At 39.4% G+C, this 27,602-nt stretch overlaps 3 protein-coding genes across 4 annotated transcripts in view; 1 reads left to right on the top strand and 2 right to left on the bottom strand.

The window, feature by feature from the left end:
- The first annotated feature begins 20 nt into the window (after positions 1-20).
- On the top strand, positions 21-2,624 carry LOC106636609 (protein-associating with the carboxyl-terminal domain of ezrin). 2 transcript variants are annotated; one of them, XM_014349027.2, is made up of 6 exons: positions 21-123; positions 254-317; positions 408-855; positions 944-1,115; positions 1,204-1,340; positions 1,577-2,624. In XM_014349027.2, the coding sequence occupies exons 3-6, from the start codon at positions 414-416 to the stop codon at positions 2,440-2,442; spliced, it is 1,617 nt and encodes a 538-aa protein (XP_014204513.2). In that variant the 5' UTR covers positions 21-123; positions 254-317; positions 408-413; the 3' UTR covers positions 2,443-2,624. The 2 variants fall into 2 exon arrangements, with proteins under 2 accessions (XP_014204513.2, XP_014204511.2); XM_014349025.2 differs by having other exon boundaries at positions 21-317.
- Positions 2,625-3,300: 676 nt separating this feature from the next.
- LOC106636602 (glutamate receptor ionotropic, kainate 3-like) lies at positions 3,301-6,786 on the bottom strand (the record flags this gene model as incomplete). The annotated part of the gene is made up of 10 exons (XM_014349017.2): positions 3,301-3,454; positions 3,552-3,697; positions 3,754-4,007; positions 4,098-4,887; positions 4,961-5,368; positions 5,449-5,757; positions 5,822-5,963; positions 6,044-6,201; positions 6,268-6,479; positions 6,576-6,786. Coding segments are annotated over 9 exons (2,628 nt in total), but the record flags the coding sequence as incomplete, so codon positions are not given.
- A 3,449-nt stretch (positions 6,787-10,235) lies between these two features.
- LOC106636533 (uncharacterized) overlaps positions 10,236-27,602 on the bottom strand; it is a 34,552-nt gene continuing 17,185 nt past the window's right edge. Inside the window, exons 2-7 of the mRNA XM_089592658.1 lie at positions 16,188-16,441; positions 13,560-13,672; positions 13,212-13,465; positions 12,071-12,189; positions 11,839-11,949; positions 10,236-10,639 (exon numbers count right to left, since the gene is read on the bottom strand). Coding sequence (XP_089448784.1) covers positions 10,427-10,639; positions 11,839-11,949; positions 12,071-12,189; positions 13,212-13,465; positions 13,560-13,672; positions 16,188-16,441 — 1,064 coding nt within the window. The 3' untranslated portion in view covers positions 10,236-10,426. The remainder of the gene's footprint in view (positions 10,640-11,838; positions 11,950-12,070; positions 12,190-13,211; positions 13,466-13,559; positions 13,673-16,187; positions 16,442-27,602) is intronic.

Here is a 27,602-nt window from a genome sequence, read left to right on the forward strand (position 1 = left end):
TCAGCGACGTCAGCGTCAGCTGAGCCGATCGATTTTTAAAACTGCAGTTTTTTCGGGTCGACCTTTTGCGGGAGTTCGTGACTTATCTATTCACTTTTTAAAACGACGATAACGACAACATGGGTAATGACTCGAGTGCCCTCAAGGGCCTCGAAATTGGCAAGGCCGTGGAAATAACCGATTCTTGGTCGCTTCATAACGCGAGTATTGGAGGCCAGAATACTAACCCTCAATGTTTGTCTATTTTCATTAGCGAACCCTCTTTACACTCTGATCCTAGCTTTGGAAGGCCCACACCCTTGGAAAAAAATGCTAAAGTGAGAATCTACTCTTTTTTTTAACAATTGTTGAACTTTTTTTTTTTTAAATAAGGTTAGTGTATATTGTTGTTGGTTCTGTTTTTTCAGAACTTAATGCTCCATCGTCACCCGTGCATATTAAAGTTTGTGTCTTCTTGGTCCAAGGGTAGTATGTTTTATTTTGTTAGTGAGGAAGTCAAGCCATTGGAGCATGTCATAAGATCTCAAACTACCCTGGAGATATGTATTGGTCTGAACAACATTTTGAAGGCTTTGCTTTTTCTGCATGAGAATGCCTCTGGCTCGCACAACAATGTGTGTAGCACCTCTGTGTATGTAACTACAGAAGGTTCTTGGAAACTTGGAGGCTTGGAGTGTTTCTGCAAACATTCAGAGTTAAAAGAGTCTTACTTGAAAAAGATTAAGACTTATCGTTATAAGAACGCCATATCTCCAATGGAGGACACTTGGATACAAGATACTTCTGATTTTGTTGTAATTGACAAGTATGCCTTTGCTGTGCTGGCTGATGAAGTTTTAGGACTCAAAAATAACGGTAAAAATTACGATTGTTAAATGGTTTATTGCTATTGTTTTGTCATGTTTTTTCATTTCATTTTAATCCATGAATTTCGATTTTTTAGATGATGTTCCAGGTCTATCAGAGTTCAAAGATCTTTGCAAAAAAAAATTCCAAGATACCAGTCTCTCTGCGCTGGCTAGTCATCCCTTTTTTGTGCATGACTTCATGAACATTCATTCTTTCTTAATGGAATTGCCTCTAAAAAACGACAGTGAAAAAGAACATTTTTTTTTGTAAGTATGCATTTTTAATGGAATTGAAAAGTGACAGTGAAGATTTTTTTTTTTGTAAGCTATTTTTACCAATAAATGTATGTTGCAGAAATTTAGTTCCACAGCTAAAAAACTTTCCTGAAAAGATAGTAGCAGAGCAGCTAGGAAAACTTCTGCTTTCTAGAATGGTGCTACTAGATGAAACTGCTCAAACGAAGCTTCTTCCTTTTATTTTAAAACCAAAAGGTACTAGTATATTACGCACCTAGTGAACGAGGTTAAAAATGTCGCAGATTTCACGTGAATAAATGTCCGAGGCGAAGCCGAGGGCGGATAACGGGAAATCTAGGACATTAATTTTCTGCATACCCTCGAAAGAGCTGATTATCTGTTTTGGAGCAGGGCAGATATGAAGCACTTTCAGGTGTATGCCAAAAGTATTTTTTGATTCACCATTTTAATCAATTTATTTACATTTGCAGATAAAGATGAAGATCCCGAGTTACTGACGTTAGCGACTTTCCAAGCTTACCTAGTACCAAGACTATTACAAATGTTTTGTGTCCGAGATACACCCATCAGATTACTGCTGCTGTCACACCTGAGCTCATTTGTTAAAGCATTTCAAGTGAAAGATCTTAAGCACCGTGTGCTTCCTGAGCTTTTGGTAGGTATCAAAGACACCAATGATTACTTGGTGAGCATGACGTTACATGCTCTAGCAAACATAGTCCCAATCCTTGGAGGAGCCGCAGTCATAGGTGGTAATAGGGGTAAACTTTTTACTGACGGTCGACCAAAGTCTCGGAGAAGCAAAAAGAATCTTCGTGTAACTTTCAGCACTCCCTCGGAGATGGAAAGTATAGAACCAAATAATATTAACATAACATCCGAGTGTGAGTGTTTACCCGAGAGACCGTCACCAGATGGAGGAGAGGACAAGGAAGAAGCCACTTTTACTTTTGCAGAGGAGGAAAATTGGTCCGATTGGGATTCTCATGAAGCGAGCGTGGAAGACAGTGTTACAGGGGATAATTTAAAAGAAACAAGAATTGTCGAGGAGGAGCTGAAAAATACGTCATTGTCTATATCAAAATCGAAAAACTATCCGCGTAAGAAGCCTATCTCCGACATTTCAGAACTGGATATTAAAGTTTCCCCATCGGTTGTGAATGTCGAAGAGATTGACTTTTTCTCAGACATGGAACCTGTGATACAGAAAGCTAAGGTTTTACACATCGACACAACGTTCAACTTTCACGCTGACTTGGCACCAAAAGCGGACGACACGGAGGATGGCTGGGGTGATGATCTCGACGGCTGGAATGTTGAGAACAATCTGACGTGAGATTTTTATTGTCCAGGTTGAATGAAAAACATTAAGGAATATTATGAAAAATCATACAAGAATATTTTTTGTACGATTAATCATTTAGTTTTTTTGTACATAGGAATGGTTGTGTATATTATATATGTATTATAAGTGCAAGTTACATTTTAAAACAGAAAGGTGGAATTTTTATTCACTTTTCAGTCATTTGTATAGTTGTCAGTTGTTGTATTTTTTTGTGCAATCTTCCATTAGTTACTTAGCATTATGAAAGTATTAGGCGAAATTATTTTTTTTATTCCTAATTTATTTTGTTACTTTATGGTTTGAAATCATAATTCAGTAATCATAAATCATATATTTACATTATCAATCGTAGTTGTCGATACAATTGAAAGTTTCTAAGTGAAATAGCAACAAAAAAAAACAAATTCTCAAACGAAAATACACAAAGCCATCCTATGCTTTTGTTTGGCTCTCGTAAATGCTTAGAGTTTCGAAGTTTGTTTGCTCTTCCTCTTTTGTCCACATGGCGAATGGGGAAGAATACATACATGTACATACATCTAAATGATGCAGTGATACGTCAATTCCCACAGGCAACTATGTTATTGGTTGATTTTATGATTTATGATGTATAAAACGAAAGCATGTTTAATGTGCGTCTATAGTTACGTGCGCGTGTATGTATATCACTCAAAAGACGATGGATGTGAGTGAGTATATACATAGTATTAGAAATGTTGAAAAATCCAAATATTTTTCCACGTGCACGAGGATTTTAAATATTACGTTTACCATAATCTCGTTAATATTGATTTATTTTTTTTGATAAAGGACTATATGAAATTATATTAATATATAAAAAAGCACGTGTTTTTGAATGGTCAATTATTTATTACTAGGTGTAAGATAAAAAACAAATGAAAATTGAAATAAAAAAAAAAAATAATTTTTAACACTTTATGCGTCTCATTTTGCAGCCTTTTTTTACATTTGCATTTCCCATATTCAAGTTCACGAAAAACTCCTGCCAAGAAGTAAATAGATAAGAAAATTTTTATTAACAAACAGTACAAAAATCAATAATCTGAATTTCAACATGTTCAAACAGATCGACTACACACCGTCAGGCTTGCGTCGTGAGCGTGTAATTGCACGAGTAATCAGATGCATTGGAATCCAACGACTTGTTCCTCTTTAGCACCGGCTTGACCGCCTTGGTCGTTGTTATGAACTTGGCCTCTGACGACAGTCTCTCCATGAATTCGATCTAAAAACAATTTCACTCAATTGCTCGTGCATCACAACTAAAAATTGTTGGCTTACGTTTTCTTTCTTAGACACGGTCTTGACTCCCTCGAAGAACTCGTAGATGGTCAACACGAGCGAGAGACAAACCCCGACCCCGAGAACGAGAAAAACCCCGGCCAACTGCTCCAGATTCATGGGATCGGGAGTATTGGACGTAGAGTCGAAGCACACGCCCTTCTCCTTCCACCACTTGTTGTACAGATTCTTAATGACGAGCTTCTCCTGCAGCGAGGATATGGCCATGCTGATTTGTTGGTGGTACTCGAAGCCTGCACCCAAATTTTTTTTTCCCACTTCATCTACTGGGATGAAAGGAAGAGAGAAACAAAAAAAAAAAAAAAAAAAAAAACAACACTCACCCTCGGCGTAAGCAATGGCGTATGATTTCTGATCTATGAGCGGTCCAGCTTGTTCCAGGTCGCACTGCCGGTACTGTATGTACTCGATGGACGACGACTCCATGATAAAGGCGTACTTCTCGTCACGCACGAGCTTGAAGGCGTCCTCGTTGTTGGTCACCATGTACCTTTCCCAATCCTTGGCCTTCATCTGCTCGGCGAGTTGCTTGTGCTTCGGATTTTTGGAGCTCTCGAAGTATTGGTAAGTCGAGCCGTCCTTTTTCGCCCCGAACTTGATCTTTGTCTGATTGTACAGGTCCTCGATGCCACGCACCTCCCTCACGGGGCTCTCGATCGTCAGAAACGCCGCCAGATTGGCCGTGTACGTCGACACGATGATCAAACAATAGAACCACCAGCAGCCGGCCAAGGTGCGCGTCGACCGGCCGATCGGCGCTATCTCCGAGCCCTGCTGCATTATCGAGCCGATGGTGAACCAGAAGGAGTTGCAAATCGTGAATTGGTTGTGCAGCTCGCGCGGCTCGTCTATACACGGCAACGGATTGTTCCACTCGGCCGGGCACAAACGGCCAAGGACAAAGAACAACAACGACACGAGGACGTAGATGACCCCCAGGTAGATCCACACCTCCCGGTTGAAGGTAGAGAGGAAGGAGAAGAGCGAGGGAGGCGCCTTCATTGGCTTTTTGTACAGAATGCTCATGCCCAAGTTCCAGAAGGCCGTCGAAAAGTCGACGCACAGCTCGCGCTCCTCGGTGATGGTCAGATCCGTGATCGCCATGTCCATTTCCTGCAAGCCAAAAATTTAAACCACCTGCCACCACAACCACGTATCAGAATGGTGTTTTACGTTTATTGTATACCTTGCTGAGTATTTTGCCCATCATGCCGTCGCAGGCGCACTTGCCGTTGTTCTTGGTGCACATGCCGTTTATCGAGTCCTCCTGGACGTGAAAGGTGTAGTTGAACCTGAGCATCCTGCTGAGCTCCTTGATTATGTCGACGACGAAGCCCTCGTACCTGTCGTTACCCTCGAGGCTCTTTGAGTAATTGACCCGCATAGCGTAGGGCGGGTTCATCGTTATGAGGACGTTGAAGTGCTTGAGCTTGATCTCGTTCATGAGGCGCAGCTCGTCGAACCCGTCGTCCGGATTCCACACCCCGACCTTGGTCAAACCGCTCCGGTGCAGGTTCAGGATGTCGAGCTTGAAACGCCTGCGGCACCCGTCGCTGTCCACCATCACCGGCCCCGTCAGTCCGTTCATCGAGTTCTTTTCATCATCACATACCCATCACCAATAATAACTAACTACTATATACTTACGCATCAGAGAGAGGGATATATACTCACATACAGTATGTAGTTGCGCAAGCTGAGCCCGTTGTCCCAGGTGGCCGTAGGGTCGTACTTGTCGGACAACCGGGCGCCGCTCATGTCGTAGCCGTAGCTCAATTCCTTGTACGATTGGGCAAACAGGGCTATCGCGTCGAACATGAGAGCCTCCTCGGTGCGGAGTTTGTCGCCGCTAGGTATGTCGAGCTCGTCGAGATGCTGATCCACGAAACTGCTCACGAATGGGTTGTCCAGGTCTATCAGTCGAATGCCGCTTATGTTGACCCCCGAGTACTGGTACGGGCGCAAGTCGATGGTCTGCAGGTCCTGGAGGGGAAGGATGAATTAGTTATTTTGTCATCGCTGTCAAAAGTATATGCAATATGCTCACCAATGACGTGATTATGTACTTGTACGAGCCGGTCATCATGCCCACCTCCTGAGTCTGTTTCAAGATGTCCGTGAGGCGCTCGTACGAACAGTCGATGATCAAGCACTTGTGGTTCTTTTCCTTCGCCAACAGGAGGGGCTGGCTAAAGCGTTAATCTCACACCATCACCTTATATATACTATAACGGGGGGGGGGGTGGTTGAAAAATTTGTTCTCCCTCACCTGTAGTTGGGTCCACTGCCAAGACGAAACGCGTAAACCGAGTGGGCGAACGGGCCGTACATTTTGAGCACCTTGTCCAGGGCCAAGAAGTGCTCGGTTCTCTCGTAAAGTATCGAAAACGACGTCCAGTTAAGCTTTTCGATCATCTTGACGTACACCTGTGGACAGTTGTTTATTTGTTAGAAATTACAAATCGTAGGAAAAAAAACAACAAAAAACCTCACAGTAGCCAGCGTATCCAAGTCGGGGTAGATATTGATCGACCTCTGCCTGTCGTGATCCATCTCCCGCCTGACGACGATGTGCGGGAGATCGTGGATCTCGCAGAGGCCCTGGATGTACCGGGCGCTGAGCTCGTTGTGCGGCCCGACTATCGCCGCGAGCCCGTAGTCGTTGTTAACGATCTCCCGCGAGTTGTGACCGGCCAGTTCGCCAACTACGGGATCAAAGGGTACGCAGTTTTGCCATTTGTATATATTTTCAATCCACAAGCTCGCAAGTATATGTACTTGATTATTTCTTTCGGGATCACCTTTGTTGTACACGTTGAGCAAGTCGTCGTCAGCCTCGAGGACCAAGGCGGCAAACTCGACGAGGTGGAAGACGTTGCAGTGGACGTTGTCGTCGCAGGCGTGCATGAGATCGCAAATGGTTCGGTTGTAGGTGCACTCGTTCATCGTGCGAACGGCCAGCGAGAAAGCCTTGCGCATAAAGGCATCTTGGTCAAATATACCACCTGCAATGGTTCAACGTACACGTGTACGCATATGATGTGTATCCGTAGCGATCGGTAAAAATCGGTTCTTACCTATGACCGTTTTCGGTAGATTGGTCGAGCTCGACGTGAAATGGAGTATCGCCAGTAGTAGCCACAGTTTCGGGAACATTATTGTTCATTCTGAAAATAACGCCACGCTACACACGCGTTATATATGTCCATGAGTGTATATACAAGTATTACAATAAAAAAAAAAAAAAAAAAAAAGTGGGTCAAGGGGTTGGTGGTTGATGTCGAATGAAAGAAAGGCCTTGTGCACTGACAGTTTTACAATACGTATATAAGTATGCACGAGAGGGAGCGCTTGACAGGTTTTCTCGCTCTTCGTCTAAATTCAGCTCCGGACTCGGATGCTATTGTTTCGTATTCGCTGAAACTACCGTTACGAAAAATCGAGCGACTACGTGTCTATGTACTTTTTTCCCCGCATCAAGTGAATTTGGTTTAAGGAAATCGGTATTACTTTCCGACGAAAATGCGCGTGAATCGTTTTTTTCCGAGATCCAACACACCGCGCTCTGATTAAAAGTATCGGGGAGGAAAAAAAAAAAAAAGAAGAGCCAATTGGACATTTTTCTCGTTAAACACGCGTGAGCGCCTCCCGGAAACCCATCGGGGCTTTTGCCGATTGACTTTAACCTTCCGTGGAAGCGCCAAATACGCGCGCTTGGAGAAAAAACAAATCAAGGCGACGTCGCGAGTCAAAGAGACGGAGAGAGAGAAAATAAGCACCAAAGCAAACGCCTATGATATATTTATAGATTTTGAACGGCAACGTCCTCCCTCTTTCCCCCCACGGCCCCTCGTATTGGCACTCCAAAAGACTTTGGTGCACACCCGCGATCATGAAACATATACCTATATATATATATATATATATACGCTTGGACGCCTTGCCGAGTAAGATCAGTGGTAAAAGTTAACGATCTGGTCCGCGGATCTGTTGGTTCATCGTTTTGTCAGCCAGCACTTTATTGTCATGCGTTATGCATCAGCACACTTGGCTATTATATATTTCGCGGAAAGACAATTACTTTGATGGAGATGCGGAAGAAGCAGCTTTTTGACACTTTGAGCGGTTCCTTCATACATTTTACGATTGTACTTTGAAGCCAACCGATTTTTTCCTTTTTTCCTCGAACGAAATATAAATCACACAAGAGCTTACCTTTCGTCATTCGGTGCACCAACTGGTTTGTTCATCTGCTCGGGAAAAACGTCACGTAACGTTAAAAAAAAAAAAAAGGCACTTTTCGCCAAAGTCACTCTGTACACAGAAAGTCGGAGTTTGTAATTGATGTAGGTAAAGCTTGTCTACGTCGCTGTTCGATCCTTTGGCTGCATTGTTTTATACCCAAAATGTGCGTGGTATAAAGATGAAAAAACGTGCGGCGCGGCTGTGGCCGTTTTGAAATCCCGTCTCCAAGCGACTGGCCGGGGAAGTCGCTCGCTCCTCCGCTTCTTCCATTCTTTTCTCTCTCCGGCTCCCTTCTTTCGACCAACTCGACGACGCCTCGGCGACGCGAGAGAGCTTTTTTTTTTTTTTTTCTTTTTACTTGTTTTCCGTTTCGGAGAATATGGTGTATACACCGCTCGCGTGGGTGGAATGCTTTTACGAGGGCGGGGGGGCCCTGGAAGCTCGCGAGAGCTTTACGGGTGTTTTTTTTTGTCGCCGCGCGTGTGACTTGGGAATCTGCTCGCCGAAGGTATAGTGCTCGTTTTGTCGGACAATCGGTCGATCGTGGACGAAACATACTCGTACAACCGGGAGATGAGAGTTGGAACGTTTTTAACTATTATAAGCGGGTTTGGGAAAAAATAAACTGTGCTTCCGGAATTGGGACTGGTTTGAGAGCTTTCGCTTGCAACGTGAATGAAAACTCGTGTTTTGATGTGATATCGATTTGCAGTTAGTGATCAGGAGGCGTGTATACGATAATATACGTCAACTATGTTTAAAACCTGAGACATGTGTGTGATTGTAGTTTAAATTCCATCGATATATTTTATAACAACAATAACGATGTTTACGTATACGTGTATACTAATTGGATGTCACAAGTTTAGTTGTAAATTTTGTGTATTCGAATTTGTTTATACCATCAATGATGTGTACATTTTATCGGTAAAGTAGCTAAATTTACAACAATCAAAGAGTCAAATTGAAAAAAGTAATGTCATATGGTACAAATACTATTTATGAAATATTAAATTAGTTTTTTAACTTGTTTATTAATACATTATATGTACGCATTGGTAAATTTTGATATCAACAATGACAATTTAAAATAAAAATTTTTTTTTTTTTTTTTTGATAAATCTGTGAATTTAAAAGTCGTAATAATAGTAAATAGTACTATACCACCAACGTTCATTGGTTCAGTTGAGTTTATTGGTTCAATTAAGCGTTTGATTTGAAAAGTTTGTACAAAAAATCCTACAGTCATGAGAGTGATTTCATACTCCATATCATTTCTCGTCTCTATTTTTTTATTTATCCGTAATTACATGCATTTTAATTATTGCTATATTCATAAGTTATGGCAGGAAAGTTTTTTATTACAAGATTTTGATTTTCGGTACTTTTGATCGAGCAATAATATGTCTATCGACACAGTGACGTGTATACCTACATATAGTGCATATGTATAGTTTGTTCAATAAAATCTTCCATAAACTTTAGTACAAAAACACTTACACATAGTAATAAAATTTCACTACATTTATCACAATAGACACTACAATTATCGTTACGAGCTTGACAGTGCACAAGTGCATAACTCATCGCTAGAAACACATATGATATCTGAAAGTCGCGTCCAAAAGATCTATCGTAGAAAAAAAAAATGAACACATTTTCACGGTAAAAAATGTCGTTTAAAAAATTCTTAGTTTTGTATACACATGCATCACTTCAAATTACCTATAAAGGACAATTCCATCGTACCTACTCTATTTTTGAAGGTGATGCGTTGGCTACACGGTTTACATTTCAGATTTCCATGGCACCTATAGTTTGACTCGTAAAAGAGATCAACGTTGTAAACATTTACGGACGGAAATCTTCACGCAGATCTATATTGCAATAATACACACCCGATACTTATTTCTGTAAAAGATCGTTACATTAATATACATATTTTTTACCTATCTAACCGTTTCATAACGATAAATAAGGTGTAAATTCATCAGTGGAGGAAATTCGTTCAGTCTTTCAGAGAAATCAATTACACTTTTCAATTAAATATTTTACATAACATTACGTATAACCATTTTTTTTGCGCTTCTCACAATTATTCGACTAGTGCTCACCTCGTCCTGTTCTTCTTTACACGAATCAACAATTTTTAGGAGTCAATTTACTTCACAAAGATAATACACACTTCCGAAAATTCCTTCAAATAGTGTCTCACTTATTTTTGGAGCTTCAAGATCACAAACATCGGATGTTCAGCTCAGAACTGGATTTCATATACGGTTCTAAATATGCAAATATTCAACTATGCAGGTGGCAGTTGTCGGTGTTGGTCCTTGCCAGCAGAGGAGGGTGAGTTGGAGGACAACTGCTGCCACAGGCCCGTGATGAGCGGCACGTCCCGGAAGCGCTACGACGAGCAGACGAGGTCGAGTTTCCGGGACGTCTCGGACTCGGTCCAGGTGCTCGTGATCAGTTGCTTCTGTTCCGCTGCTGTTGATGTCGAGTCATTGATGCTGGTGGTGCTGGTGGCCAATGAGGGGCTCGGGGTCGGTGACTTATTGTTTAGGGGCTTCATGGGCATGCCGTTTCTCGCCCCGGACGTCTCGTCCTCGAAGGATACCTGCAATCAACGGCACAACATTTTTTTATTTCAAAACTACAGCGTTTTCTTGTAAGGAAGAGTTAGATGCATTTGATGGACTACACAGATAAGCTCAAAGAGATGCAAACGTATATACGCGTTTCATTAAATATTTATGATGAATCATAAAATGTGGTGCGAAGGAAAAAGGAGAACTAAGTGGGAGAGGCTGGATTATTCAGGAGCTGGACGCGGAGGATATAACTCTCGGGGCTCTCGCGAGTAAAGGAAACAATAGACACCAGCGAAGCTCTTTGTTTTCCTTTCTGTGGGACGATAGAGTTAATTGAGGCGTGGCACTAACTGATAACTGCTTTTTTCATTCGGAAAAGAAAAGATAAATGGATTTTCGAATTTTTCCAAATGGGTTTTGCATTGCACACATTTTTATTAAACAATAAAAGGAGTATGTGGACGTAAAAATTTATTCTGATAAAACCAAGGGGCAAAGCAATTTTCTAAAAAACACGAGTGGATTAAATGTTATCTCTTTTGAAAATATGATTTTCCACGAATTTTGGACAATTGTTTCAACCACAGCCGAGAATCAAGGTTTGCTAACTTTCGCCGTAATTTATGGGCCTTTTTTTGTGGAAAAAACTTCTTCTCTCGAGCGTATCGAGTTTCACACTCTCTGAGGTCATAATTCTTGTGGCGAACGAAGGGGGAATTTCATGCAAAACTTTCGTGTCTTCGCAGCTGTATATATTATTCGTACGTGCCGAGGAAAAGTGCAAAGTTCGAAGGGTAGATTTTCCTGTGTCACAGACTGGCTCTGTACTTCTTAGATTTTATTAATAAATTAGCGAGTATCTACTTTGTCACAGCCGAAAAATTAAGCATTAATAAATAATCGTGTCTATTTTGATGAGACTATAGGAATACAATAAAAAACTACTGTTCTACTTTTGAAGACTAAGAAACAGATTTTATTACGCGTAGAAGCACTGGGTTTTTCCTCATATTTCCAGAATTTTAAAGGAACTGAAGGATACTAATTGGAGTCTTACAGCAAAAAAGTGCACGATTGTAAAATAGTGTAAACCTACATTTGAACGTCAAACCAAAGAAGAAATCAAATCAAAACAAAAAAAGAAAACAATCATGTATGTAAAGCTGTAAGATGCTACAACATTACTATTTGACATTTTAAATAAATAGTTTGATTTTACACGTACTTGATTGTCCGCTGAGGTGAAATGATTTTCATCGAACGTGATGGGACATGTCATGCTACTGTCAACGAAGCCAACACCATCCACATCAATGAAAGTCGAGTCTCTATTTTTCTGCGCAGACAAACACACGCGGACACATCCAATTGATCGAAATATCATAAGTAAATGGAAAAAATAATTAGAGATACGAGATGACAATAGCCAAAAACATAATGGGTATAAGAATAATCACCAAAAAAGAGTCAACTTTGGACTCGACGTTTGTCTTGTGGCTCGAGCTCTTGTTCCTCCCACGAAGGCTGCCTTTGCACTTGCGTCGCTCTTCCGGGCTTTTCTCGTCCGAAACAGCTCCTGCGAAAGAAAAGAGATTTACATCTCACCTGTGCGCGTGTACGTCTCCGTAATATACGTATGCAAGGTATGCTCTACTTCAGCGCGGCTATCCGTCATTCTCAGAGTAACAACGTCTCTCGAGGCTTGTTATACTCGCGTGTCCATAGACGAAAAGATGTTGTACAAAGATACATATAACGTGTTTGCTCGGTACCATACACTTTAGCTATATTGTGCATGAGAGTTATGTACATAATATAATACGAATTTCATTTTTTTTTTTTTTTTTTTTTTTTTTTTCGTTAGCTCCACGTGGCTATTATTTGCATCTTTCGATAAAATTTTGTGGTCATTCGTTGTATATCTTTGTATTAATGTTATGGTTTCAAATTAATTGTAAAATTCCTTATTTTCAGAAAAACAACTGTATTTTCAGTCGTTAGATGATTTGTATCACGATTAAGTGGCCAATATCGGACGATGTCATCTACAAAGTCCCAAAAAGTAACATAATCACATCTAATTAAAACAAAAAAATTTCGCAAGAAGAGCACATTGCATTTCACATAAAAGTGCGTATATTTATACACATACACTCATGAAGTCCACCAGCAATTACAAATGAATCTATTGTTTTTTCAACCCTCGAAAATTTTCGATCAAGAGACAATTGAAACTTGATATATTGTACCAAAGTTAACTGTTTTCCGAAAAAAAACAACGCGTCAGTACAAAAAGCAGGAACACCTGGTAAAAGCTCTTTTTTCACGGGCAACAGAAACTCAATAGCTTTTTTTCTCTTGGTACGGCAGCGCAAACCCATTGACATTAATAATCCGCTATGTATTGTTTACTTATTTACTTTTGACAAACTGCATTCACCATTGACATTTGTAACTCGCGCTCAACTGAATTTACTTTCGATCACTTTAGACCGTCATCAAGGGCTCCGAAATAATTTAATTCCAAATCATTAATTCCCGAAATGTACTATTCCATCGAATTTGGTCGAGCACCTGTACCTTTTTTGTGACCCTCACCTTGTTCGTCATGTCCATCCTCATCGGCGAGGCCATTCGACAATTGTGGGCCTTGGCAGGCGCCCGTGTCCAGCTCCGCCAGTTGCCAAAGCTCGTAGGCGGCGTTGAACGACTGGGCCACGGCCAGAGTGACCGTCTGGGCGACTTTGCGCTTCGGGCAGAGGTAGGCGTGGCACTCGAGGATCTCCTCCGGGTTCGCCGCTATGAAGCCAAACACGTTGCCGTGGGCCCCGTCGGCCGAGCAGTACGAGATGCTGCGCACCGTTTTTTAAAAATATTACGTTTTTTTTTTTTACTTTGAAAAAAAGTTAAGGGGGGGAGTATTGAGGTTGTCGTGCAGAAGCGTACCTGTATATGGAGATGCGGAGCTGCTCCTCTCCGGTGGTCAGGTCCGTCATTCGGATGCCTCGCAAACTCACGGCCAACGAGACTCTCTGGAGCTTTTTTCCACTTGCCTTTGCCTGAAACCAGAGACAAAGGAAGACATTTAGACCCAAGCTTTTCTTTAGGTATGTGCGCCACACCCAGAAAAGAGAAGAAAAAAAAAGAATATGTTGCCAAAGCAGCAGTGCTTCCTCGACTTTTTCCATCTCATTTTCTGTTCTTTTCTCCGATGCGCTGGACCGAAAAGAAGTACTTCGTATAGGATCGACTAGAAAAGCGCATTGGCTTCGTTAGAGTAACAGCACATATCGACTCACGCGATGCAAGTCTTCGATACTTCACCCGAAAATGGGGAGGCTGCGAGAGAACATAGGACGAGATTCAATGAATAAAACATCGACACTGACCAATTCTTGTTTGAACCTTATCCGAAGCTTTGAACCATAGTTTTATTAGAACAACTGATGTTTCGTCTAGTCACGAATTCAAGATGTATGAAGTTACGGTTAATAATAGAATTTACCTAAATTGAATCCATATTTTTTTGAAAACCTCTGAGAAAATTTTCCCCTCTAACAAACAGAGCATGTAATATCTCCTGACAATATCCTTTTCCACTGATTAGGTTGTACACCAATTGATATCTGAGTACCTTTCGATAATTTTTTGCAAAATTTAATTAAGTGACAGAAATGGCCTAGTCCGCTAGAATTGGGGCAAACTATGCCCCTTTACGTCACTAATTTTAATTAATTTTTTTTTTTTTTAGTTTTAAAAATCGTAAAGATTTATAACGATCGGCCGACGATGATGATGAAAATGACAAAGTAGAAGATCTTGAAGCAAAGTATATCGATGCTATTGAGAGTCTTTGTACCTCTTTTGAAAAAAAAAAAAAAAAAAAAAAGAACAGCTCATACATCAATATATACATCGGCGGGCATAGGTATAGGGTATAGCAGAGCACAACAGTAGTAACAGACTGTTTACGTCAGACGCGTCAATCATCCCAACATTCCAACGCACATATATATGGTATTCATGTGTATATGTATAGGTATAACCCTTTGTATATGTACTGTATAGATCACACGAGGCGGATCCACCGATGGCTCTATACACTTACGCGGAGGCAGCAGCGCCCCTGTAATTTGACCCTGTTGCCGTACACGTGGTGGCTCTGTGAGGAGCAAATTTCCCGGTCACCCTAACTATAGGCTTATTGGATCATACAAAGGCTACGCGCCCGCGGATGTACACGTTAAGGGTGCGATCGTACGACGGCCAAACGGGGAAGGAGAAAACGTGGAAATTGGATCGGCTGTCCTTTCCCCCCGCACCCACTGGGGGAAAAAAAAAAGCGAGTGAGACGGTAAGGTAATTCAAAAACTCGTGTCCTTCAAAGGTAGGCGAATCCAACGTTGTTCCGCGCGTTCGAGAACAAATAACGTTTTATCGAATGAATCGAAAGCCGAATCTTTCGCTTCGCATGTATGTCACGTATGATTGAAAAGTCGATTCGGATGATACACCGTGTCCATCACCGTCGTAGCCGTCAACTCGTCATCCCCTCTATATCCCTTGGCATCATTAACCAATCAGCCTCAACGTCGATCATTCGATAATCGATTTTCCACGCCAAGTTGATACAATTAGCTCATAATAGCTACAAAAGCATACACGAAACACTCGTTCGTTTCGTTGAAAATGTCAGTTTCAAACTCCTTCATATTGTATACCGCGGCGGTTCCGTTGATAGACGTTACATGGCGCGAGCGAATCGTCATACGTATAGGTTGCAGCAACAGCGAGTTTTGGAGGTACTCGTGCAATTTCATCGCCCACCCGGAGAACCCGACCGCACAATACGCTTCCTCGTAAGTCATGACGACGAGGTCACCCGCTCATGTATATTATGGTGGACATGTGCACAGTGGTGTTATTTACTACCGCGCGTGTTTATAGATATTACAGGCGAGAGGACTATTATATAAATGTTTACGGCTGTTGTACAAGCGTGTGTGTCTAATTACTCTTTTTGTTGAAGAACAATAATGCATCGTCGGGTGGCGAGATGATTCATCGTTAATGCAGTAGTCCAAGAGAGCCATAGGATTTTTTTTTCTCAGAATAATACTTGCAGGAGGGTTCTGTTGTACTGCAGATGTCGAGAACGAGGTATGGTTTACGTTTTTACCTTTTTCGAGTGTCGAGTACATACTTTTTTCAAGTATCAATATACTAGGTGTTTTATAACCCAAAATTTGGATACGGTACCATACCACCCCACCAGACGTCGATACAACCAAAACTAAGAGGGTCAAAGAACCTCAGTTAATTTTTTAGCTCTATTTTCATAAGATACTCGTCCTACATTCTTGTCCGATCGAAATTCGTGCAAAATTTGAATTTTTTGAATGATAAAATCAGTTACCTGCTCGCGAATGAGCACAATAGCACACCGCGCTGTCACATTTACTGTGAAAAGTTCAGTTGAACCCACTGAATCAAAAAAAGGTAATAGGTAATAGAATTGTAATAGTTCACGTACCGAAACGTGTTTACAAAAATGAAAACACGTGCAGCCCGTACCGTGCACACGATGGTCTTGATGGCGTGGGCCGTCTCCTTCTCGCTGGAGGGCGACTCGACGGGGGTGCAGCCAAAGTACTTGAGCTCGAAGCTCGTCTCGGGCAGGAGGTCGGGCTCATCGGGTCCTGTGCGGCTGCTACTCGCGCTAGTACTCGCACTCGTTGGTGCACTGCTGCTCACCACTTCGGCGCTCGACGACGTGCTCGGGCCCACCGACTCGCAACTGCTCGCAAGCGCCCACTCCTCGCAAAGCTCTGGAAAATACAAACAATCGTTTCCCAACGAGGAATTAATTGTAAGCTGTACCGTGTCAATGTATATCATACATGTGAGCACATGTGGGTTCGGTTTAGGGGAGGTGAAAGGGGGAGAGGAGAGAATTTCAATGCACCACCTCCCGAACGCAATTTCAAAGAAGCCAAAAGGGGCGTGGAATTTCAACTCAACGGAAATCAACTTCTCCGCGAGCGAGTGTATAAGTACGGAGTCTCCTATACCTATGCGAATTGCACAATGGGGTGACGTCAGTAATATCTCAACGTGCATCGGTCAATCATACTTGAAATGTGCTTTTAACGTTTCCATCGTTATAATAGACGTTTTGTTGTCTTGTGCGTGTATGGGTAATAATGTTGGGATTAAAATGGTACAAACGACAAATCAGCCTCGTTTTATTACGTTTTATTTCACGATGAATCAAACCATTGTCACGTTTGGAAGGACTGGCATAATTGCGACTCGAAAGAAAGTCAATAATCTTCGAAAAAGAAAGAAGAACAGCAATTGTAACCGACAATTATCTGTCGTTTGCTCCAGGCCCAACTGTACGATTGTTTGATTCAATAACATGTGTCCTCCAGTATCCTTTACTTTTATCATATAGCTGTGCTCAGTACCACGTGGCTGTACTTGATATGTAACTAGACAATTTACCTATACAATCGGTGTATTATTCTCGTAGCAAATAGTGCGTTTAACCAACAGAGCACTGGACGGTTAGTGTACGTAGTAGCTGTAATTTCGCTCAACGCCGATAATCGACGGACGTCCTCCTATACTCGTATCGTGCGCATCTCTCCCACGATAAGCAATCCGTAGCATATAGGTATGTGAATGTGCTTGACGGCCCAAGAGTATATATGTGTACATTATATACGTGCTCTTCCGAAAATGTTCTAAATCGAATTTCCAAAGCTCGTGACGAAGAAATTTGGTTGGATTCAGTCCAATTTATATGCCACATAATAGGTATGGCTTTTGCCATCTTCCTTCCTTTGTTTTATTTATCATCTTTTCTCAGTTCGACTACAAATTAAGAGCTCCTTTACCGTTGATTCGAATGTACGTACTGTGTGAACGAATGTATGAACTTTCGTGTGTCTATGGTTATCTTGTCTTTCAGCGAAATGTTTGATAAAAAAAAATATCACAATCTTTAGTTAAAGCATATTGTTGTAAATCGAAACGTGACGCTGGATTCCAGTGGCTTTTTCAAAATTATATTTAAATAACGAATTTTTTTTTTTTTCCAGAGTGAGAAGCATTAGTAGTTGAGTTTATGAACTCAAGCCGTCATTAAGCCAAATGTGTTTTCTACATTCATCACTAAAAAATTTATTGAAAAAACACTAAAAAACTATAACTAGCAGGGCCTACTTTTGTTCTGAATATATTACATTTTTCGAGAATTGAGATTTACCCTGAACTTACTGTATGCAATTTTTGTTTTTGTTTTCATGTATACATATACTTTTTAAAATAATTTTTGAGCATGACAGGTTCATTGCCTATCTCTACTTGCACAGTCGAAACCTATTAACAATTCATTAGCAATACATTTTAGACTATTAAAAAGTATAACGACACTTTTGAAAAACGATAGTCGACGCTAGCATACATCCAAGTTTAGTGACTGTGACAATTGTCGGTAGAATAAGTTAAATTGTTATGGTTGATTTAGAAAATAACGAATTTAATGATCTTGAGTCAAAACTACCGTTACAATATATGATTTAAAATTTAATCTTTATGCTTATTTGTTTTTACAAAGTAGCGTTAAATGAACTTACCAATAACACCATTTATTACTCAAGGGTTGGCAGCACAAATCGTACAAAAAATTCTAAAGTTAGAAGCACTTGGACAACACAACTGTTCTATTTCACAATCAGGACTTTAAAACCAGAAAGTGAGTTTTTGTTTCTAACAATAAATTTTTAAAACACTTAGTATATCTTCCTTTCAAGGTATTATCTTTTGCTTTTGTTACAAAATATATTACATGAATTTTCAATTATATACACATTTCAAAATATAACTACGTATACACTTATACATATTGATAATTATTCACTCGTTGAACACAGAAAAATACCTTATAAACTGAACATCCATTGTCATAAATATAATTGCAGCTAAGAAGACAATTACTTGTCACTAAATACTCGTTTGGATTTTTCAGCATATCCTTGACGAGTATGGCCGAAGGCAGAAGTTCTGACGTCTGTGGTAAAACTTGCAGGGGAAACAACACCTTCAAGGAAGACGAAGACATTCGTGTAGGACATAATTCCCAATGTAGCAAAGTGTGTGACAAATCTCTTATACAAAAAGGCCATTTGACAGATCACGAGCATACACACACGGGTGATAAGCTCTACTCTTGCCAAGTATGTTTGAAAAGTTTTACACGAAAATCCCATCTTATTAGGCACGAGAAGACTCACACGGGGGATAAACCTTACGAGTGTCAAGTATGTTCAAAAAGTTTTACACGAAAATCCCATCTTAATAGGCACGAGAAGACTCACACGGGTCATAAGCCCTACGTGTGTCAAGTGTGTTCGAAAAGTTTTATTCGAAAATTAATTTTTATAGAGCATGAGAGGATTCACACTGGTGAGAAGCCCCACACCTGCCAAGTCTGTTCGCAAAGTTTTGCTCAAAAATCCAATCTTAAGAGGCACGAGAAGACTCACACGGGTGAGAAGCCCCATGCCTGCCAAGTTTGCTCGAAAAGTTTTGCTCAAAAATTGGATCTTGTAAGGCACGAGCGAATTCACACAGGCGATAAACCGCACAGCTGCAAAATGTGTTTAAAAAGTTTTACTCAACAATCGAGTCTTAAGATTCACGAGATGACTCACACGGGCGAGAAGCCCCACACCTGCCAAGTGTGTTTGCAAAGTTTTGCTCAAAAGTCCACTCTTAACAGGCACGAGATGATCCACAGGGATGAGAAGCCCTACAGCTGTCAAGTGTGTTCGAAAAGTTTCATTCGAAAAACCGTCTTTACGATACACATGCAAACACATATAGGTGATAGGCCTTACACCTGCCAAGTGTGTTTGCAAAGTTTCGCTCAAAAATTGATTCTTGCAAGGCACGAGAAGACTCACACGGGGAATAAGCCTCATGTCTGCCAAGTGTGTTCAAAAAGTTTTACTCGAAAATCCATACTTACGAAACATAAGAGTACTCACTCGAGGGATAAGCCTTGCATCTCCCAACTATGTTCAAGTACTTTTCCTCAAAAATGTAGACCAACTTATCAGGAGCAGATTCACACCGACAATTTAATGGATGCAAGTTCAGAGTTGCCGTCATTCTCTAATGCTTTTCACGTTAAATCTTCTGGAGAAAAATTTGTTAAAGCGGCTATCGTCTGCAGTGTTATTGCAGAATTCAATCACATATTAGTACGTGACAATCCTTGACTTGAACAACTTACGCCAATTAAATAAGCTCTGGTTTTAGCTCATTTTTTTACAATTGTAAAATTTGGAAATTAAAGTTTTTAATTAAAAACTTCTTAATTACCACTATTCTCATATGCGTAGTCTTACTTTAAAAAAAAGCTTAAACATGGCAAAAAAAAAAAAAAAAAAAAAAAAACAACTAAAATTCAGCATGATATTTATGTAATTAAATTTTATAGGAATGTACAAGGATTGCGTAAATAGATATGTTAGGTACCATAGCACATTTTGATAAATGTAAGAAAATAACTTACTGTCCACTCTCTCACCTTAAAATGCACTTAAGTAAAGGCTACTCACTTCATAAAAGGTTTTCGTCATTAGATATAATTATGTACTTACCTGTATGGCATGGAGGTAAAGAAACAACTTTGGCAACAAATGGATTTTTTTGAAGAATACATGTGGTAAGTATGAACATTTATCCTCAGAGTTCAGCATCTTATTACATTGAAATTTGACAGCTGCTCTTTACAATCCAATCTCTAGGAAAAAAACTGTATTTAACTGTAATAATTAGAGTTAAATAAAGTTATTTAGATCTTGTAATTGTATTTTTTAATTTATTTATTTTTTTATACCGGGTTACCACGACAGCCTACTTGGCCTAGTCGCAGGGGCCACCCACTCACCACCTATGTGTGGGTGTGTATTGCCACACCCATCTCTAAACCTTTTTTTCCTCGCATCCTACCTGTATCCATGGGCACAGTGTGAAAATCTCCGGTGGAACACACCTTGCCAGTTAAGCTGACACTCTCTGCACCGATGGTGCATCGGGTCCACTCACCACTGTGTAGCCGCCTTTCCCCGGAGAAGACTCCATTATTCCGGGACGTCCACTCCTCGCCGGTTAAGCCGGCGCTCTCTGCCGAAGCATCGGATCCAGGCTAATTAGCATCATCGGAGAAGCCCCGTGTTTCAGGGACCACTCCTCGACGGTAAGGCCGGCGATCCGTGCCCGACGCCTGGCATCGGGTCCGCTAATCCCTACGTATAAGCCCTAACACTGTTTTGCATTCACCCAGGCCCGAAGACCTGTGGAGCAAGGAAAAAACCCTGGAATTACTCTGAAGGATAATTTCACGGAAAAACCGCGCCCCGAAACAGCCGGGGTTACATAGGAACTTTTCCCGATGAAAAAAGGTTTTTGAAAAAAATCTGCATTCACCGGGAATCGAACCCACGACCCCTAAAACTGCGTTGTATCAGTAACAAGCACGCTTACCACTGAGCCAACACCGCTCCTCTATTTTTAGAATTTATTAATGCACCTGAAATACTAGGCATATAATTTTTAATAAAAATATGTTTTCACATTATTATTTACTCGTTTACATTATAGCATCTTATATTGAAAGTTATCTTTGAAACAAACATACATAATTATATACAAGTACGTAATTGATGGAATTTTGTAAGATTGCGTACATATGTTAAAGTAGGGTATATTGTGAAATTCTGTTATTTTTTAACGTTAAAATATGCCAATAATGTATGCTAAAATTACTACATTTTTTTTTCCATAAATTAGTAGCTGCTATATTTTTTTCTTTCATCCAATAACTCGTTCTCATACTTTCTAACAGACGTGACTTCACTTTCAACACCTAATGACTATCGTAGCTTTTTTGATACTTTGCGCAGTGATACTTCATTGAAATTATATTTAATTTATAAAAATTTTTTTTTTATAGTGAGAAGCATAATCAGTAAAAAGTTCTATAAAAAATCAATAAAGAACTACAATTGACGGAAGCTAACATTGTTCTGAATATATTACATTTTTCACAAATTGAGATTCATCCTGGACTCACTGCAAGTAATTTTTTTTATTCTCACGTATTTTTTAAATATTGTTACCTTTAGGTAAAAATGCTTGAAACAAATAAGCTGTGATAATACATTATCACAATGTATTTTCAGACACCTCCTATGATATCGATCTAAAGTTATATATCTTGGACTTCCGTCAGGCCACCGATGCTAAAGAGCACGACTAAATTATTGCCTATCTCTACTTGCATAGTCGAAACCTATTAACAATTCATTAACAATATATTTCAGACTATTAAAAATGTATGACGACACGTTTGAAAAACGATAGTCGACGCTAGCATACATCCAAGTGTAGTGACTGTGACAATTGTCGGTAGAATAAGTTAAATTGTTATGGTTGATTTAGAAAATAACGAATTTAATGATCTTGAGTCAAAACTACCGTTACAATATATGATTTAAAATTTAATCTTTATGCTTATTTGTTTTTACAAAGTAGCGTTAAATGAACTTACCAATAACACCACTTATTACTCAAGGGTTGGCAGCACAAATCGTACAAAAAATTCTAAAGTTAGAAGCACTTGGACAACACAACTGTTCTATTTCACAATCAGGACTTTAAAACCAGAAAGTGAGTTTTTGTTTCTAACAATAAATTTTTAAAACTCTTAGTATATCCTCCTTTCGAGGTATTATCTTTTGCTTTTGTTACAAAATATATTATATTAATTTTAAATTATATACAAATTTTGAAATATAACTACGTATACACTTATACATAGTGAGAATTATTTACTTGTTAAATACAGAAAAATACCTTATAAACTGAACATCCATTGTCATAAATATAATTGCAGCTAAGAAGACAATTACTTGTCACTGAATACTCGTTTGGATTTTTCAGCATATCCTTGACGAGTATGGCCGAAGGCAGAAGTTCTGACGTCTGTGGGAAAACTTGCAGGGGAAACAACACCTTCAAGGAAGACGAAGACATTCGTGTGGGACATGATTCCCAATGTAGCAAAGTGTGTGACAAATCTCTTTTACAAAAAGGCCATTTGACAGATCACGAGCATACACACACGGGTGATAAGCTCTACTCTTGCCAAGTATGTTCAAAAAGTTTTACACGAAAATCCCATCTTAATAGGCACGAGAAGACTCACACGGGGGATAAACCTTACGAGTGTCAAGTATGTTCAAAAAGTTTTACACGAAAATCCCATCTTAATAGGCACGAGAAGACTCACACGGGGGATAAACCTTACGAGTGTCAAGTATGTTCAAAAAGTTTTACACGAAAATCCCATCTTAATAGGCACGAGAAGACTCACACGGGGGATAAACCTTACGAGTGTCAAGTATGTTCAAAAAGTTTTACACGAAAATCCCATCTTAATATGCACGAGAAGACTCACACGGGGGATAAACCTTACGAGTGTCAAGTATGTTCAAAAAGTTTTACACGAAAATCCCATCTTAATATGCACGAGAAGACTCACACGGGGGATAAACCTTACGAGTGTCAAGTATGTTCAAAAAGTTTTACACGAAAATCCCATCTTAATATGCACGAGAAGACTCACACGGGGGATAAACCTTACGAATGTCAAGTATGTTCAAAAAGTTTTACACGAAAATCCCATCTTAATAGGCACGAGAAGACTCACACGGGGGATCAGCCCCATGTATGCCGAGTGTGTTTGCAAAGTTTTGCTCAAAAGTCCACTCTTATAACACACGAGAGGACTCACACAGGCGAAAAGCCGTACAAGTGCAAAGTGTGTTCACAAAGTTTTACTCAACAAGCCAATCTCATTTCACATGAGCTAACTCACACGGGGGATAAGCCCTTCGTCTGCCAAGTGTGTTTAAAAAGTTTTAAACGAAAATCCCATCTTACGAGGCATGAGAGGATTCATATGGGTGATAAACCCAACGTTTCCCAACTGTGTTCAAATAGTTCAGATCAACAATCCAGGCCAACTTATCAGGAGCAGATTCACACCGACAATTTAATGGATGCAAGTTCAGTGTTGCCGTCATTCTCTAATGCTTTTCACGTTAAATCTTCTGGAGAAAAATTTGTGAAAGCGGCTAACGTCTGCAATGTCATTGCAGAATTTATAAATAAAAAATTTTAAATTGTTACTATTTTTATGTGGGTTCTTGCTCACTGTCGAATAAAGTGTAACTGTAGCAAAAAAAAAAAAAAAAATAGAAGTAATATGTATTGTGTAAAAATACGAATCAGCTACTTTGTGATAATTGTTTAGAAAAGGACATTATAGATTTATTGGATGATCTTAATGTGACTTATAAGTAATTTGTTTATATTTTTCAAAGAAACTAGGCAAAAAACTGTATTTCACTGTAATAATTAGAGTTAAATAAGGTTATTTAAAACTTGTAATTGTATTTTTTAATTTATTAATACACCTGAAATACCAGGCATATAATTTTTAATAAAAACATGTTTTTGTATCATTATTTACTCTTTTACATTATAGCATCTTATATTGAAAGTTATCTTTGAAACAAACATACATAATTACATACAAGTACGTGACTGATGGAATTTTGTAAGATTGCGTACATATGTTAAAGTAGGGTATGTTGTGAAATTCTGTTATTTTTTAACGTTAAAATGTGCCAATGATGTATGCTAAAATTACTACATTTGTTTTCCATAAATTAGTAGCTGCTATATTTTTTTCTTTTATCCAATAACTCGTTCTCACACTTTCTAATAGACGTGGAAGATATTAGTGCAAAGTTCGATAAGTACATTGAGTCACGACATGACTTAAATTCGTACTTTCTTTGTCGGAATTGATTATTATGCGGATGGCTCGTAGCGGCGATTTATCCTGCAGCTACGATTGGAAATCCGCAGTTGCCACCACGAGCTGCGGTCGAGATTTTAATTAATTTGTCAAGTAAGAAAAAAAAAAGTTTTACGAAAAAAAAAAAATCACTACTACCTAGTCACGAAAGAGAGACGGAGAGAAGCCCAGGGTAAAATAATCACAGAAATTATATCCACAGCGGCTTGGGATAAAAATAAAAATAAAGTGCGCCTCCGTATTCCATAAATCACGAGAGAATCTTCACTTCGTCTGGTAATTAAAGTTTTACTCTGGAACTGGGCTTCCTCTGCCTTTTCCATCGGAGTCTCTCGCCAGCTTATGCTACGACTACAATGGCCAATGATCAGCCGAGGGATCATCCGTTACAAGCAGACCCTGGTCTTACCTCCATCTATATTGGTTCTATTGGATTTTCCTCTGTTATTTAGTTCACGAATGATGAGGTACTTACTTTTTCTATGCTTTGTAGCAGTTGACAGTACATATCCTTACAATTTCCACACGATTCTCCATAACTAAGTTGCCAAGTACTGTAAGTAATTTTTCTATTTGTTTTAGATAACTCTATAATCCTTTGATTATCTTTTTTGCATTTTTTGTAAACTTATTAGATTAAAGTGAAAGTAAATTAAAAGGCAACAAATCTGTCAACTTATGAACAAGGATGAGAAGAAAATGGTACATCATTCTATGCTGTGGTAAAACCACGAAGCATATAACTCGACAAAGCTGCTCAAAAACTAATGATAATGCATGCTTGTACTTTGGATGATAAAAAAAAAGAAGAAGAAAAAAAAAAAAAACTATTTGTCGTTTTTGTGTGTATTTTCACGCCCGTATCCATAAATTAGTTTTTTTTATTTTTTTTTTTTTTTTTTTTTTTTATATCGGGTTACCGCGACAGCCTATTTGGCCCAGTCGCCGGGGCCACCCACTCACCACCTATGTGTGAGGGTGTATTGCCACACCCATTAAGTCCTCTCTTTTTAATTTATACCATACAAATCATACCATGGGCACAGTGGAAGTATCTCCGGTGTAACACACCTTGTCAGTTAAGCTGACACTCTCTGCACCGGGGGGAAGTGCATCGGGTCAACTCGCCACTGTGTAGCCTGGGTCCAAAGCATCGGATCCAGGCTAATTAGCATCCCCGGAGGAGCCCCATGTTTCAGGGGCCACTCCTCGCCGGTAAGGCCGGCGATCCCTGCCTGGCATCGGGCCGGCTAATCCCTACCTATTAGGCCCTAACACTGTTTCGCATTCACCCAGGCCCGAAGACCTGTGGAGCAAGGAAAAAACCCTGGAATTACTCTGATGGATAATTTCACGGAAAAACCGCGCCCCGAAACAGCCGGGGTTACATAGGAACTTTTCCCGATGAAAAAAGGTTTTTGAAAAAAATCTGCATTCACCGGGAATCGAACCCACGACCCCTAAAACTGCGTTGTATCAGTAACAAGCACGCTTACCACTGAGCCAACGCCGCTCTATCCATAAATTAGTTATTGGGTGGTGTACGAAGTGTTCACGTTTCTTTGTTTGCTTTGGAAATTTAAATATCAGCTAGTCAAGAGAAAAAGATAGGAAAAGCGTCAGACGACCGGAAAACAGATATAGGAAAAAGATAAGGGTATACACTTCGATATTTCAATCCGGGGGTTCCCCCGGTTGTATGCAAATAGCACGTAAGGGCCCTTTAGCGTTTATTTGCATGCTAATATCTGAATTTTTAGTGACTTTCAATGTCAGAGCTATGTATCCTTCACTTTCAACTCCTAATGACTATCGTAGATTTTTTGATACTTTGCGCAGTGATACTTCATTGAAATTATATTTAATTTATAAAAATTTTTTTTTTATAGTGAGAAGCATAATCAGTAAAAAGTTCTATAAAAAATCAATAAAGAACTACAATTGACGGAAGCTAACATTGTTCTGAATATATTACATTTTTCACAAATTGAGATTCATCCTGGACTCACTGCAAGTAATTTTTTTTATTCTCACGTATTTTTTAAATATTGTTACCTTTAGGTAAAAATGCTTGAAACAAATAAGCTGTGATAATACATTATCACAATGTATTTTCAGACACCTCCTATGATATCGATCTAAAGTTATATATCTTGGACTTCCGTCAGACCACCGATGCTAAAGAGCACGACTAAATTATTGCCTATCTCTACTTGCATAGTCGAAACCTATTAACAATTCATTAACAATATATTTCAGACTATTAAAAATGTATGACGACACGTTTGAAAAACGATAGTCGACGCTAGCATACATCCACGTTTAGTAACTGTGACAATTGTTGGCAGAATGGGTTAAATTGTTATGGTTGATTTAGAAAATAACAAATTTAATGATCTTGAGTCAAAGCTACCGTTACAATATATGATTTAAAATCTAATCATTATGCTCATTTGTTTTTACAAAGTAGCGTTAAATGAACTTACCAATAACACCACTTATTACTCAAGGGTTAGCAGCACAAATCGTACAAAAAATTCTAAAGTTAGAAGCACTTGGACAACACAACTGTTCTATTTCACAATCAGGACTTTAAAACCAGAAAGTGAGTTTTTGTTTCTAACAATAAATTTTTTAAAACTCTTAGTATATCCTCCTTTCGAGGTATTATCTTTTGCTTTTGTTACAAAATATATTATATTAATTTTAAATTATATACAAATTTTGAAATATAACTACGTATACACTTATACATAGTGAGAATTATTTACTTGTTAAATACAGAAAAATACCTTATAAACTGAACATCCATTGTCATAAATATAATTGCAGCTAAGAAGACAATTACTTGTCACTCAATACTCGTTTGGATTTTTCAGCATATCCTTGACGAGTATGGCCGAAGGCAGAAGTTCTGACGTCTGTGGTAAAACTTGCAGGGGAAACAACACCTTCAAGGAAGACGAAGACATTCGTGTGGGACATGATTCCCAATGTAGCAAAGTGTGTGACAAATCTCTTTTACA

This window comes from Copidosoma floridanum, unplaced genomic scaffold (genome assembly GCF_036245765.1).
Source record: "Copidosoma floridanum isolate Cflo_tuat_1 unplaced genomic scaffold, Cflo_Japanese_pri ptg000019l, whole genome shotgun sequence".
Lineage (NCBI taxonomy): Eukaryota > Metazoa > Arthropoda > Insecta > Hymenoptera > Encyrtidae > Copidosoma > Copidosoma floridanum.